This window comes from Alligator sinensis, unplaced genomic scaffold (genome assembly GCF_000455745.1).
Source record: "Alligator sinensis unplaced genomic scaffold, ASM45574v1 scaffold48_1, whole genome shotgun sequence".
Lineage (NCBI taxonomy): Eukaryota > Metazoa > Chordata > Crocodylia > Alligatoridae > Alligator > Alligator sinensis.
Window position 1 is genome coordinate 158,995 of NW_005842541.1, and position 16,261 is coordinate 175,255.

A 16,261-nucleotide genomic window follows, 5' to 3' on the forward strand; every position below is an offset into this window, starting at 1 on the left:
TGGCTGAAGCCAGGAGGGCTCTTCAGCTCTTAGAGACTGCCCTGCAGGAGGAGCAGCAGCAGCAGGAGGCAGCATGGAAACACAATCAGGTTGGCCCTGTGGCAACTGTTGTATTTGCGCTGATGCCCCTCACATGAATGTGATACTGTGTTTTTGATGCATGGGGGAAGCAAACAGGTGATCTTAAAGCTTTGAGAAGCTAAATGCCTTACACATGCTCTTTATTCTACCTCAAATTAGTCCAAACAGCTTACAGTTGAAGATAAATGCACACAGTCAGGGAAGATGCTTAGTAGTGTGGATGAGTTGTGTCACTTACTGGCAAAGTTTTGGCTGGTGCAGAGACCGCTGTGCCTGTTTGTAGTGTGAGCTGTGGCTCAACTGATTAGCAGCCACGGACCTGAAAACATGCACCTGTGACCAGAACAAGGAGTTTAAAAACAGATGTACCTAAACACAGGAGATATTGCATCAGGTTTAAAGTCGCATAGTCACTTGTGATGTGCTGATTAAAACATTTCATTGAGCAGTTGTGCATTTAGGGGAGAAAGTGCAAATGTGTGTCATGTGCTGCTTGCCACTTTCCCAATTCAAACTTCACTCAATTGGACCTGAGCTAATAAGGACCGTCTCTGAGACTGAAGACTGGGCTGCTGTATGTTTTGAGTTATTTGGCTAGGAAACAAAATGCACCATTGAAAATGAGTTGAAATTGCATCCTCAAAATTAGGCTGGTGCTTAGTACTCTGTGACAAGCAGTCACTTGGAGCAGGGGAGGAATTTTAGAGTTTAAAATTGCTAAATATTTTGCTGCTGTTCCTTTGAAATTATACATGTTTGACAGTTTGCTCCCATCAGGAATGTAAGTAAGGAGTTGTGTGTGGTTATGTGGGAAAGTGTTAACCTTCATAGTGATGGAGGCACTTCAGAGACCTTCTGTGCATGGCTGCTGAAATGCTAATTGCATCCACAGGTGTACAGCCCAGGTATCCAGCATAGCTTTTGTAAGTGCACACATGCGCATGCACACACGCATGCTCACACACTCACTCTCTCCTCTCTCTCTTCACCAGCATGGTCCTAAGGGTTTAATACTGCTCCTCTGAGAGATTAAACCTTCAGTTCTCTTAGCTGAAGGAAAGCAACTCTAGCAACTCGGAGCGCCTGTCTCAGAATCCCCAGTGCCCTCCCCTGCAGCCCAGCTTGCCTTTATTGTTTGGTGAGATTCCACTGGGTAATAGGAGTTCTGAATGAGCTGCACGTGTCTGTCTTTGTTGCTGTGCACTTAGTCCTCTGACTGTTTGTAGGGAAGGACAAAGTAGTGAAGTGTATGTTTCCTTCCAGGAGCTGCGCAGTTTTGTGCAGAAGCTCCAAGCAGAGCTGAAGGATAAGGGTCAGCAGCTCCAGAACTTAGAGTGGGAGAAATGCCGTGAGACCCAGGCCCATGAACAGAGACTTCAGCGTCTGAGCCAGAGTCTGGCTCACAAAGAGCAGCTTCTGCAGGTGAGATGAAGACTCATTCAAACTGGGAATGATCCTTCAAGGATCTCAAATCTCTTCTTGTTACTTGGCTGCCAGCTACCCCCTGGGGGCCTAGATCTTACTAGGACCTGTTACCCAAGGGGGTAGGTTGGAGTATGAAAGCAAGCAAGTCTTGGGCCACAGCCATGGGTATGGAGCAGCAACAGCTGAACTAGATGCCAGGCTAACTTGGTCCAAGAAAGCTTCTGCTGAGGCCAGAGTGGGAGGGGAGGGGAATAAACAGAAGAGAAAATAAATATGGTGAGTGGATTTGCCCTTCCTTGAAGTGTTTAGGGAGAGAGGAGGTCACTCAGCCTTAGCCTTGGCCTTGCTCTCACTTTGATTTTCTGGACTGGGCTCAGTAACATCTTTCTGGTGTTCAGTGGTGGGTCTCATGTGTCCTCTCTGGGACTTCTCTCAGGAATCCATGGAACTGCGACATCATCAGCAAAGCTTGAACAAGAGCCCTTCAGCGGCAAATGCCATGCTGGAAAAGCTGCAGCAGCGAGTCAAGGACAGAGATGCTGCATTGGAGGTAAGAGCAGGATGCTCCAGTGTGTCCTTCCCAGTCTTTCCTTAGGTTTAATTCCGGGACTCTAGTGGGGATGGGTGGCACCATATCCCTCTTGCTCTTCCCCCCATCACATGCCCTGCACTCCTTTCCTCTGCGTCCGGGAGACTGAGCTGTACTGTCCCCTAGCTCACCAGTGGGAGAGCAGAGGGCTTCCCTTAGTGGGTAGGAAGTTCAGGGTGTCTTCTCTGTGGGATGGCATCTTACCATAACCCTTAAGTGCCCCCCTCCCTTTCATTTTATAGCAAGCAGTAGATGATAAGTTCTGTGCCCTGGAAGAGAAGGAGCAAGAGCTGCAACAGCTCCACCTCTCAATAAGGGAGCGGGACCGTGACCTGGAGAGATTGCGAAGCATCCTGTCCAGCAATGAGGCCACCATTCATGTAAGTGCTCACATCTCCCTGCAGAGCACAGTCCCATCTGGCAATTGTGGTATAGACAGTTGCTATGTTCACTCCTGGTTGATGCACCCTTCTGCCCATGACTGGGCCCAGCCTATCCGTTAGCAGTCTTAGCAAGTCCCTGCCATGGTCCTGCCCCTCATCTCTCCTCTGTTTGTCCTGGGATCCACTGCAGAAGGAACCAGGCTGTCAGCTCCTGGATAGCTTGGTTCTGTGGGGCATTACTTAGCTGGATGCTGAAAGTTTTCCCCAGGGAGACTGAAACTACAGGTTGTGTGGAAGGGTGAAACCCAACCAGACTTAATCCAGTTCATTTCAGTGCCCAAGAAACTTTAACTGGGCTTTGTCCCATGTTGAATTGTTCCGTTTCCTTTATGGTCTTCAGAGCCTAGAAAGCCTGCTGAAAGCCAAAACCCTGGAACTAGAGCAGGCATCAGCAACCTGCCAGAACCTCCAATGGCTGAAAAAGGAAGTGGAAGCCAAATCCAGCAGCAGGCAGAAGGAGCAAGAAGGGATCATTCAGCAGCTGCAGACCTCTCTGCATGACAGGAACAAGGAAGTGGAAGTAAGAGCCCTGTCTGCTGCTGCTGCACCACTTGACTAGTCGTCCCTGAGGGTTGCTGCTGGGCCTCCACAATCTACTCACCCCTGGGGAAGACAGGGCTGTATGTATTGCCCCTGTGCCCAGCCAAGACTTCCTGGCCTGAAGTGGTTTTTGGGACCCAGTGTGTCACTATGTAAATATGTTGCTCAAAGGAAACGATTTTTGTGAGTGATCTCTGTAATTGAACCAACAGAAGAGTTGGGAGGGATACAGGCAAGCTTTCAGGTACCAAGTACCTTTCTTCAGACACAGTGTGCAAGAGGCCAATGCACTAATATGAACAAGAGCACAAAGTCTGCATAACTGCAGACCTGAAGGCAAAGACCAAAGCACAAAAGAGGGTCAGCTTCTGACTGATTGGCCTAGCTTCTGATGCTGCCACATGCTGCCAGGCAAGGGGGAGAGAGCCTAGAGAACTTCCTGGAGTCTTGGCAGGCTCTGGCAGTGATGCATTGGCAGAAATGCTAGCGGGCATTGAGTCTCAGACAGCCTTTCCATAAGGTTGAAGGGCATATTCACCATCTCAACAGGCAGTCATCGCTAAGTGGGTTAGAGCTAGATGTGGGGCACAGCACTCAGTGCCTCTGAATATGGAGGTGGAAAATCTGATCCCTCTCCTTTTTCTTTCTTAGGAACTCACAGCCACCTTGCTTTGCAAGCTAGGCCCTGGGCAGAGCGAGATCACAGAAGAGCTGTGTGTACGCCTCCAGCGCAAGGAGAGGATGTTGCAGGATCTCCTGAATGACCGGAGCAGGCAGGTGGTGGAGCATGAGTCTGAAATTCGGGGACTGCTTCAGGTCATTAGCACCAAGGAGGAGCGCAGCCGAGTAAGTTATGCTTGGAGTAGAGTGACCCAGTGCAAATGTGATAGACCTTCACTGTATTAGAGAGACTGGAGACTCATCCCCAGCCTCTGTCAGTGTCATGACAGGAGGCTGCTGGGAATGTCTTGAGTTTCAGATTGCTGTCAAATTGAATGTGAGGTCTCCCATGTTAGTGCGTAGTTAAGGTTACAAATACTACCTCATTTTCTGGAGAACCACTGGAAGTTCTCCTGGCACTGTCCAGGTGTCCCCAGGCCAAATAGCCCTGTGTTGCCTGTAGGAAGTTCTGTACTAGGACCCAGAGCTGTATGTAGCAGAGGGAGCATATACAGATTCCAGTTTGAATAGGCATTCCACCACAGCTGGGCCAGGAACACCAAAAGGAACCAATGGAAGGGTGAGCCTCAGAGCCCCTCATCCACATGGGTAATCCCAAGCCACCAGAAAGAAGCCCTTGAGCCATCTGCCCTGCATAGATCCAGAAGATGGAGGCATGTGGTGTTTTGTAGACATGGCGTGGCCATTATGGTTAGATTTAACTGTTGTGCTAGTGTTCAGGATGTTTTTTGTTGGCAATACATATGAGTTGTTGCTATGAGAGTTCAATGAGTCTTCAATGTTGCTTTATTATATATTTAGTTCCATTAATTTAAGTATTACCTGGGTGTTTTTGCATTGCATTACCTTTCATGGGAACTAGATTAAAAAGTTGAATCTATTTCTCCCCTCTCAGCATTTCCTTCCATATTAGCTCCTTCTCACTCTTCATCTGTCTTTATCCCCTCCTTAGAATCCCCACAGGGCTCCCATTCAGCAAGGAGGGGATGATAAAATCTACAGCTTCCTATCAGGGGAACTGTTACCAGCCTAGTCAAAGATCTGATAGCATCAGCAAAGTGTTTAGCAAGTATTTTGCTAGTGAAAGCAGGGAGCTGTAATAGAAACTGTGTAGCTCTGACTGTGTGCAGACTTTCTACTGAACTTGGAAATGAGATTGTCTCCTAACCTTAGCAGGTAGATAAAAAGCCTTTCCTGATCCATCGTGGACAAGCAGTCTGTGTGGTGAGGGGCCAAATATCTTGCAAATAATGAAGAAATCAATTCATCCCCTTTGCCTTCTGTCCTCTCCCTTTGTTTTCGTGCCACGTCAGATTGCTGCAGAGAAGATGGTGCAGGCTCTGGCAGAAAGAAGCTGCGAATTACAAATCCTGCGCCAGCAAATGATGGGGAAGCAGCTTGGGAAGAACCAGAGAGCCAATGCCAAGCTGTTCCAGGAAGATGGAGAGCAGCCCGTTCAAGTAGGAGTTGTATCCTGGATTTCTGTGTCCTCTGCATGCTGTCTCATGGCTCCAGAAAGAGCGGAGGGATGTGTCAGAAGAGGGATGTGTCAGAAGTGGGGTGGAAAGAAATAGAAATAGAACAGGGAAGAGAGCAAGCCCAAAGCTCAAAAAATAGATACAATTGGGCAGGCCTGTTGTGCAAGACCCCTTCCCAATATGAAATATTCCATTGGTAGGCATGGTGCAGGCTTCAGGCTGTGTACGACTTCACCTACTTCCCTACATCTGCAGTCTGACCTGTACTGAATCCTGCCACTTCTTTCTTCCCATCGTTTGGTTGTTTAAGTGCCCTTAAGTAGGCCTCAGTCAACTCTTGCTTTTGTGGCTGCAACCTCCTCTGATGCCCCTAGCTTCAGAGTCCCTCAGACCTTTCCTGTGGGTCCTTTCTTAGCCTTGTCCACATCTGATCTGTTTGCCTCCCTCCATTGCTCTGCTCTGGATTCTCCAGGACTTGCTGGCCTCTGGCCAGCCCCTTCCCTGAGACCCTGTTTGATCAAGGTGCTGGAGTGCAGCACCTGGAGATGGACTGGGAGACCTGGTCCATGCAGGGTGCACAGAGGAAGCTCAAGCAGTAAAATGCTGAGAGAGTTCTTTGTGTTTTCAGGATTTACTGCAAGGAAGTTGTGGTGACACCACCATCAGCACAGTCTCCAAGGAACAGGACAGCAAATACCAGCCAGGAAGAGGTCAGTGCGATGGCAGCTTTTCTGCAATTCACAAGGTGACAAGATGGAGCTTTTGCCACTGGGTAGAACTTTGCTGCTCTTTCTACTGGTTTCATACAGCAACCAACAGAAACCTCAAAGCAGGAGTGTTGAGAGATCAAACCCAGAGCCCTGGCTCCCTGAGGAAGGGTGGGATTAAAAAAAACTGGGTGGGAGTTTAGCAAGGAGTTGAAGATGTTGGGTACTGGATATGGGGATGGAGACTGGCATTCAGGATTCTTGACTCACTGAGTGGCAGGAGTTGGTGTGGGAATGGGAACTGATGTTTGCTGATCACTGGCGTAACCAGGATGCCAGATTCTTGACTGGGAGAAGCAGAGTTAATATAAGACAGGAGATGATATTGGGACACTCTATAGGGCTAGGACCATTTTGATTCTGAAGGGGAAAGCAGCCAGATTGAGTGTGTCAGACTGGACTGTAGCAGAGGGTAGGTGTTTAAGGATCACTGAGCATGAAGGGTCATCAAAAAAGGACATGGAACAGCTATTTATTTGTTCCTGGTGAGGGCTCAGGTGCTGTCAATTGGTGCAGGATTTAAAATTTCATTTTTACAAAGAGATTCTGTCCCTAGCCTTTCCATTTGAAAGGAAGCAGTAGTTGCACGTCAAGCCCTGCATTAGTGTAATTCTTCTTTACAGGTATTATGGAGTCAGCTGCAGAACTGGAGAAGGAGCTTGTTAATGCCAAAGAGGAACTTGAGCTGATGGCAAGAAAGGAAAGGGAAAGCAGGGTGAGTTTGTATAGAGACCTCATGTGTCTTGTTTCACTTGAGACCAGTTCCAGACTGGACAGCCTTCAAACTCTAGTGCAGTGCTCAGACGTTTCCCCTTTGAGAGGATGCAGGGGTTTCTAATACTAACATGTGGGGACCCTTCTTTTTAGGGGTTTCCTGAGCTCTGCAATAATAAGAATTGCCCATAGTAAAAGCCTAGTGGTACTTTACTACAGGTGTTAACCCTGGTGTCTTGGTCACTTTCCAATTTGGGTAATCACATCTAGATTCCCTAATGGATATAACTTTCTTCTTTGCATCTGGTTCTAAAAAATATGCTGCCCCTTACAACCTCCCCCAAAGTAGCTAGGTCTCAGTGTAGCAAATCACTTCATTTTTATTTTTCGGGACTTGCATTAGCTTTACTAGCTTAGCTTTACACTTTCCAAGGGATGCTCCAGTTTCCAGTGTCATGACTCTTTCCATTCTTTTGTAGGATTTTCCTCACATAGTGTCATTCATGGAGTAAACAGATTGATGCTAATCCCTTCATCTCACTGCATCAACTCCATAGTTGCTGATCTCAATAGAGAGATTGAAGAAAGGGTCTGATTAGAGTTAAGACTGAAAGGAAGCTTCTGTCTTAAGCCTTCTGCCTTCCTTGGAAAAATTGTCTCTTGGCCTCAGAGGCAGCAGTTATACTAGTGCCCCATTGGATGGAGGAAGCCTCCTGAGACTTTAGTCTGCACTATAGTGTAGAAGCATGGGATGTGGAGTGGCCCAGAACAGGACGTCAAGTTTGTGTGAAGGGTGTCAGCTTTCTCAGGCCTACTGCTGACTCCACGGTTTCTTCTCTACAGTTGGAGCTCTCAGCTCTTCAGTCTGTGGTGGCCACACAGGAGGAAGAGCTGCAGGTGCAGGCCTCGGATGTGGAGTCCCTGACTAGGAAAATCCAGATCAAAGAGGACCTTATAAAGGTGGGGTATTGAGAATTGTCCTGATTTGCTGTGCTTTAGCTCCCCCAGGCAGATATGATTATGAGGAGCATCTAATTCACTACTTTGCCCCTGCTGACTTCTAGTTAACTACAGTAGATACCTGAAACCAGGAATTGGCGTTTCCATGGAGATAAGCCATGAAACTGAGGCATCTAATAATGAATAACAGGTCTCTTCACTTGTAATCTAGGCCTCACTTATGAAGTGTGTAGCAGCTAATGGAGTCAGCATCCTCTGTCCTGGTTCTTGTTCGATGGATCTTGTACAGGAGGAACCATAAACCCGTGATACCATTGGAGATGCTTTTCTGGAGTCTCTTAATGTTCTGCTCAAAGGATTATTTAGGAATACAGGCAACCCCCGCTTAGTGTTCTTAATTGGTTCCTGAAAAAACGAGCATTAAGTGAAATAAACATTAAGTAAAACTGAAAGTATTTGACGACCCAAGGTGGCAACTGCAAGTGTTTTTAATGACCCACGCTGGCGACCACGAGCATTATAACTAAATTCGAGCACTAAGTGGAATCGGGTATCAATTTTAAATGAGCGTTATAGTGAAATAGTGCTAAGTGAAACAGCGTTAAGTGGGGGTTGCCTGTATTCACTTGCAAAATGCTCTTGCTAAGGTGTTCTGTAGAACAGCGTGCTCTGCGTCCTATGCAAAGTCTCACTTCAGGATGTTGTGTGCAATGCACTTCACAGTCCACAGGAGTTCCTGGAGTTCCTTTTGTTGAAAATGCTAATCCTGTAGCATCTCTAGGAACCTTGTTTTTAATTTTAGGTCCCATAATTTGTAAAAAAATTTCAAGGGTCTTTCCTGTAGTTGATCCATTCTCCAGTCAACCGTTTTTTTTTCTTGGCTTTCAGGACCTGCAGATGCAGCTGGTTGACCCAGAGGAAATTCCAGCCATGGACCGACTGACCCAAGAAGTTCTGATGCTTCGAGAGAAAGTGTCTATCACAGAGTCACGAGGACAGGAAGCTGCAGGGAACAGGAGGCAACAGGTAACATACTCTGTAGTGGTATCCCCCTCAGACAGAGTCTATCCTGTGATTCAGACTCAGACTTGTTGCTTTTTTTGGTCATAGTTGGGATTACCATAAAGACTATTTTCAGCCTTGAATAGCACTGTAATACTGTTGTCCTTGTAGACTGTGTGGGCAGGATGTGGTGTAAACCAGAGAATTAGGCTCTCTGTATGGTCCATAGAAAGGCAGAGACAGGCCTACACCCCATTCTGGTCTTAAGCAAAGAAGCTTTGGCTGGGGTCTGGAGTCAAGAGTCTGACCCATTCTTTCCCACTTGGATTCTTTTAGACAGAAAGGCCTGGTCTGTCCCTGTGGAAAGCACAACTCATACCATTGGGATTGCAAAGGCCTTGCTTTGCTCCTTTTCTCCTTCTTGCTTCTTGTTTGTTTTCTTCCTCCACAGCTCCTACTGATGCTGGAAGGGCTGGTGGCTGAGAGGAATCGATTGAATGAAGCTCTACAAGCAGAAAGGCAGCTCTACAGCAGTCTGGTGAAGTTCCACACACACCCAGACAGGTAAGTGATCTCTGCCCCCCACTTTGCACCATTCTTTGCCTTCATTGCTATGTCATCCTGCTAGATGAAGGAGTAGGGATTTCCTAGAGGACTTGGAAAGACCTTAGCAGTAGCACTTAACATTAGCATCAGCCAGAAGGAAGCCTGTGCTGCAGTAAGAGGTGCCTGGGTGAATAATCAAGGAGGGGCCCAGTGCACTGTTGCTCAGGAAAGACTGAATTGCTGTCAGCTTTACCCTGCTGAAGAGATCACACCAGCCAGGTGAGGCACTCCCACAGCAAGCGTTTGAAAAAGGTCAGGTTTAATAGCCCCACAGAGATCTCACACTCCCTTCAGATTCCCCCATGCTCATGCCTCTTGTGTTTTCTTTTTGTCCCTTGGCTTCCCCCATCCCTGTGCCCATTGGTTTGCTTCCCGCTTGCCAAGTCTTAAAGGGTGCACCTTGCTTTGTCATTGTTATCCAATTGTTTGGCTGGGAGGGGGCTGCTAGTGGATTGTCTGGGCCATATGCCTGCATCAAGGCACAACGGATGTTACCTACCCTCCGTGCTACCCCTGTGCCCTCTAAGGGGATGCAGCCCCTTAGACAGCTGAGCTCTCTTCTCAGTGACAGCAGTTTACACATGGAGTTTCTCTTGGCGTTCTGGTTAGTACTAATAGTAATCGTCAGGAAACCATCATTCCTACCCACAGTGTTGCTTGAGCAATCTGCTCCTTGTAAGGGTCTGAGTTGGCATGTGCCAGGGCCCAATGTTGGTGTGCTGAGGAGCCCATCACATGATGCTGGTTCTGGTGAGGTTTAGAAGAGAAATGGAAGGAACTGAGGTACCTGCACAGGGGCTGAATCTGCGATTAGAGCACTGAGGACCAGTGCCTGGAGTAAGTGGTACCTAACAATGGAGGTGCCAGTTCTTTGTGTGGGCTTACTGGTCAGGGCATTGACTTACAGCCTGTCTAACCCTCTTTCCTTTCTGTGTGGCGTGTCTGAATAGCTCTGAGAGAAACCACACTCTGCAAGTGGAGCTGGAGGGGGTCCAAGCACTCCGGGACCGACTGGAAGATGCTCTTAGAAGAAGTTTGGAACGTTTGAGCAGGCTGGAGACCCAGGGCACCATTGGAGGTGGGGATCAGGAGAGTGTGAGAGTCCTATCCCAGCATGCCTTCTGAGCTCTGGCGTTCACACTGCCACGCACCCAAGATGGAAACTGCTCACTAACAGCAAGCCTGGCTTTGACTGACTTTGGGAGGGCAGATTTGTTACTAATGATAACGATAGAACCGGTACATTTAGGACTGCCGTGGAAACGGCACTCGGTGCAATCCACTTGTGTCTCGTGTACCTGCCTGTCTCTATCCCTGCAGTGGAGGTGACAAAATGTATTTGCACATTCAAGCCATTCCATTTTAGTTGATCTCCATCCATCTTCCTTCCCCTCCCTTCCCTTCCCTTCCCTTCCCTCTACCATTGGGCCAAATAAAGATTCCCTTCCTCCAGAAGTGATTTTAAATGTTCTGTATCATCTCACAATTGCATGAGTGTGGATTTGTTTTCTTTCTCCCCCCCCCACTAAATCTTTTCCATCCAGTGGAGTCCTGCTCCTGGGACAGTGGCTGCCTCTGAAACCAAGCTACAGTGTCAGGGGAAAGGAGCAAAGTGTCTGGGGAAAAACAAGTTCTTCCTGGTAGCCAGAGCTTGTGCGCTTTGGCAAGCTGATGTTGATGCTAGAGACTCAGCAAAGAAATTGTCCATTTTTAGGCCCTAATCCCATCCAGCTCTGGGTTTGGATTCTTTTCCATCCTTGGGGCTGAGAACAGTCTCTCCCTCCCAAACATGGAAGCTCATCCAAGGAGACCTTGGCTCTTCCTGTATTAGACTTTGTCAATAGCTTGTGATATTAGGCCAGCCCCTTCCTTCAGCAAGAGGAAAAAACTGCCAGCTGTAGAAGATTAGTTGCTAGAAAGCCAAGTTTGGGTGACAGAGTTGTGCACACATCCCTGTGTCAGACTAGGGCCAGGAGATGCACATGCCACTGCTCTTTGTTCAGTACCTGCATGTTTTTAATATCAGTGAGAAAATTAGACTCCCCCACCTTAAGCTATGCTAGCGGCAAATCTGAAAGACTCAGTGAGGCATATGGAGAGCCATGCTCTGGTTTGTAGGGTACGTAGGTCCCATTCAGGAGTACAGTATGTCTACTGTAGTGCATTGGTTTCTCTTTCTAAAAGGTATTTCTAATAAAGTGCTAGGAGACCAAAAGTAGTGGGATTTCCCCTATTAGTAGCTCTTCAATGACAGTATATGCTTGCACAAGGAAAATATTAGCTTTCTCATTATATCACTTAAATTCTCAGTGTAATTGTGAGGCTGGGTTTAGTGTTTCACTTAGTCAACCATACTCTGTTACACACACTTATCTGTATCATCTTAACAGCAAGCAATGCGATAGGTCTCAGGCAGGAGAGAAGAGCCTTGGTTCTCCTTAGTTTCTGAGGCTGACTGGGTCATGCCTTACAATGCAGCCCTTGTGCACTTACCAGGCGATTAAATCATTGCACGTGTCTAACTCGTGTTCACCAGTGTGTGTTTCATACTTTGCACTGAAGTTAGAGCTGATCCTTCTTCCAGACTATAGAGAGAGATAGATAAAACCTAGTTAGGAACATCCAGTCCACCTTCCCAAGGTCAGTTCAGGATTGTTTCTTAATGTGTCAGCTAGCATTTAAATTGACTTATCCCTACTCTGGGGATGCACTAATGTGTTCCTGCTAGAAAGTTTATCCTGGTGGTGAATCTCAATAGTCTCTTCCTTTCTCTTCCTTTCATTGCTCTTGTTTATGTCTCTGTTATGCCATGCTGACTCCTTTCCCTTTGGCCTTTGTATCCTTCGCATTGCAGTAGATTATTATGTTCCCCAAAATCATCCTTGGTGGACTTGGCTCTCTTAATCTTTCCTCCTACATCAGTCCCGTGTAACTGTGTTATGCTGTTCTTTGAAGTGGCTCTGAATTTGTCTGCATCCTTGAAATGGAAGCCAGCCCAGAATGCAGTGATGTCAATGTGCTGTGAAGGATTGGTGGCACTGCCATAGGATACACAGCCCTACATGACCACTGCATTGTTTTCTTTGCAGTTTATCACACTACAGACTTCCTGTGTCTAGCCTGCCTCTCCCACCACTGTTGCTTCCCAGCATCTTCCATAGTAGAGCTTTGAACTGTTTCCCTCAGACATTATAGGTCAATTTTTTCTGAGCTCTTGGAAGATACTTTTATGGCCTCGATTAGCATAGTATCCCATAGCTCTTATTCTAAAGTATACAGCCCCTGCTGCAGGGTGGAGAAAATGGTGCTATCCCTGTTTTGGAGACTAGAAGACAGCCATGCAGAAAATCTGGGAATGATTAGGATATTGGAGTCTGGTTTCTTAAGTCTTCCTGTCTGACCACTAAGCTGTCCTGAATCTTGTAGCATTTTTTATCTGTCTCGGTTCCTTTGTGCTATGCTATCTTTGGCCTGTCTTCTGTTTCAGTTCCACCTCTGAATTTCATTCCTATGCAGTTTGCACCCCAAGCTTCAATGAAGATACTTAATACAGCCAGAACTATGACCAATCCATGCTACCAAATGCTTTCTGAAAGTCATATTTATTGCATTTCTTATTTCCTCTTGATCTGCAAATTCTAGAGGGGGAGAAAGACAACAGCTTCTTGACTGTTCCTTTACAAATCTGCTTTTAGATGTGTTGTATCCCTGCTGCCTCCTTCAAGTTCTATAACTACTGTTAGTAACAAGAGAAGAGGAGCTATGATCCTATTTCCTTCTTTTGCCAGGTTGGTCACGTATTTGCTTCTTTCCCAAGTTTCTGCTGCCTTCCCACCTTCCCATTTTTTTTATGATTTGTCAATAATTGGTCTCTTGGCAGCCTAGCGGCACTGAGCGAAAGCAGTGGCGAGCTGACCATGCAGGCCAGCTGACCCACAACCTGAACTAGCCTAGGCCTTTTAGCAAAGCATCTGCTCTTGAGAGCTGCTTGTTTTGTGTCCATTCATTCATTCTGTTCAGCCACCTACTGAAATACAAAGGGTCCACATTTTCCCTCCCTGTGCTTTATCATCTTTCTCCATGCACAGCAGGAGTATGTTCCTACCTAATCAATCAGCATGGTGACATGTCCACTAGCATTGTGCATGAGGCTAGGCAGGGGGAGAGCATGCCTAGGGTTGACAAACATGGGTAGACGGGACCCAACAGATTACCTCAGGGAAACTCTTACAGGCTTCTTCCATGCAGGGGAAAAGCAGTGCTTTGCCAATCTAAATCCCAGCAGGGATAGACTTCCATTGCACTTCCTGGCAAGCTGGTCCATGATCCTTAGATAGATCTCTCTAGTAGGGATAGTTTCGTGACTGTTTAAATTTTTAGTAAACTTGCCCAGTTTGCTCTCTGGTGCTTAGTTGTACTCTGCATATTTAGTTCTTTCTGTCAGGCTGATTCTATCTCCTCAGGATCAGGGCAGATGAAGAGAAGCCCTTCTGTGTTTGTCTCTGAACTTGCTCCTGTTTTCAGTGCCGTCTTGGCCTGTTGTCGTGGAATCACAGAAAACAAGGCTGGAAGGGAGCTCAAGAGGCCCTCTAGTCCAGTCATCTGCTCCAAGGCAGGATCAGCTCTGACTCAGCCATTCCTGAGAGATGTTGGTCTAACTTCATTCTTAAAACTTTGAGTGATAGAGATCCCACTGCTATCCAGGCAACCACTTCCCATGCTTTACTATTCTTTCAGTTAGGAAGTTTTTTTCCTTCAAAGCTACCTAAATCTCCCTTGCTTCTGATATTCTTACTGTACCCCTGATGGAGATGGCACATCATCTCTATAATACCTTTCTCCTTGCTGCAACCTTGTACATATATGAGGATTGCCATCATGTACCCCTTCAGTCTTCTCTCCTTTTGACTAAACAAATCCAATGTTTTCAGTTTTCATAAGTCATATGTTTTAGGCTTTAGATCATTTTTGCTCTTCTCTGCATACCCTCCAAACGCTCTTCTCTGCATACCCATACCATGTCTTCCTTGAAGGGTAGCATCCAGCATTGGCTACCGTACTCCAGGTGTGCTCAGTAGCACATCCCTTAAAATGCCACAGTCTGGTTCTACATATCTTTTTGCTGTGCACATTCAGCTCTAATCACATCAGCCTTTCTGCTGCAGGCATGTCCCATTGGAAACTCATGCCTACCTTGTTATCCCTGTCATTTCTGTGTTCCCTTTAGCATACTTATTATTGTCCATTGAACACATCTCTGTCTTCCCTCAGCTATATTTGTTTTGCATTTTTATAGCCAAAACTCAGTTTTTTGTCTCCTGACTCTGTTTCTAACCTCTCCAATTACATATTCTATTTCCTCAGTAACATAAATTGCATCTTCCAGGTCACTGTGATCTGCAAATTTTAGCAGAGCTATTAGCTCCTTCCAGATCATTCATGGATGAATTTAAAGAAGAGCAGAGCTAGTTCCAACACTGCAGTGCTCTGTTTAAGAGTTGAGGTCATGGTATCCATAAGCACCGGATATGGTCAATTTGTTGGGCGTATTAAGGAGTAGGAGTCAGTATCCATCCATCTCCATCCATTCCCCCATCAAAGAGATGTGGGGTCACAACAGAATGGTTCTGATCCCAGTGCTATATTATGAACTGTGAAATTACTCTGCCCTTATGTTAGAAGCTTGAGCCTCTGAACTGAGTGAGCTGAACTGTTCGACAGGGGGTGGCGACGAAGTTGGCATCTCAAAGATGGGATGGGCCGATACAAGTGAATGTGATTGTGTGACCCCCTGACTCCCATCCATACAGGAAGAGTGGGGAGGCAGATGGAGTGGGAGGAACAATGCTGGATGGAGAGAGTTTAGAAAATATGGAAGGATCATTCTGTATGTGAGGTGGAGGGGGGAGGCCATTGGGGTAGCAAGTCCAGATCACAAAAGTATGCTGCAGCCTCCTGAATGCTGTAACAGGCTATGTCCTTGGCTAGTGAGACTCTGGAATGCTACTGACTTCAGTATAATTTCACTGATGTCTGCCAGCTGAGGCTGGCAGAGGAGGCTAGTATGGGTCTACCTCTGCCTCTGTGGGCATTCAACCAGACCTTTGCTGCTCCGGTTCAAAGTTCCCTGCTTGAGTGTGATCTCATCTGGTTAAAGTTTTGCAGACCAGTTCAATGCCACTCATGCCTTCTGGTTGTGAGCAGTTTGCTTGGGTGCTTACAAAGGTAAACAGTGAGTCATACTGGGAGTTTGTTTAAGATAGCATCCTGCTTTGTGTATCTGAGTCAAGCAACATACAGGAAAAGAGTAAAGCCTGTAGGTCTGTTGCTCCCAGTTGTGGAGGTTGAAAAGGACCCAAAAGCTATTTTCCCAACCAGCTGGAGCTTCCCTCGCTGTATGGGGAAACCTTAAAATGCCATAGAGTCAGTATTATGACTCAGTCAGGCATCGTCCTACAGCCCTTCCTCTTACAATAGGCAAAAGCATTGTTGTCCTCCCACTGTCCCTAGCAGCTCAGGGCTCTGGATAGCTGGGAGCAGCCTCAAGGCCATTCTAAGTGATGGGGCCAGACTAGTACTTGGCTAACCCTGGTATTGGGAAAGCTGCCTTGGCCCTTTTCCAAACTAACCCTTCTAGCAGCTAGAAGCCAGACAGCTGCTTGGGTATGAATCACTGCAAGCCCAAAATCTGTGGAAGCTGGGGATGCAGAACAGTGACATGAATTTTCTACGCAAGTCTTTCCTGTTGAAAATGATGGTGAAATTCCTTGTCTTGTTTTGGCTGTGCAAGAGGCTAATGCCTCTTTATAGAGCAACTGTAGGGTACCTGAGCTCAGCAAATCCAGACTGGCTGATATCAGCTGGGGTGGGGGAGGTGGAGCAGAACAGAATGAAGTATGAACATACCAACTGCATTCATTGTAGTCTTCAGTCTCCAGTCAAGTCTGGCCCCTACTCTGCCTGTTATTCTTAGGG

General features: G+C 46.8%; 1 protein-coding gene across 1 annotated transcript in view; it reads left to right on the forward strand.

Moving 5' to 3' along the window:
• Positions 1-16,261, forward strand: part of LOC102386112 (myomegalin-like) — a 113,256-nt gene that overhangs the window by 39,570 nt on the left and 57,425 nt on the right. The window contains 13 exon segments of the mRNA XM_025213595.1: positions 1-89; positions 1,345-1,503; positions 1,943-2,056; positions 2,338-2,475; positions 2,879-3,058; positions 3,730-3,924; positions 5,073-5,219; positions 5,866-5,947; positions 6,628-6,719; positions 7,562-7,678; positions 8,567-8,704; positions 9,132-9,244; positions 10,237-10,364. The exon segment at positions 1-89 is cut by the window's left edge and continues 12 nt beyond it. Coding sequence (XP_025069380.1) covers positions 1-89; positions 1,345-1,503; positions 1,943-2,056; positions 2,338-2,475; positions 2,879-3,058; positions 3,730-3,924; positions 5,073-5,219; positions 5,866-5,947; positions 6,628-6,719; positions 7,562-7,678; positions 8,567-8,704; positions 9,132-9,244; positions 10,237-10,364 — 1,692 coding nt within the window.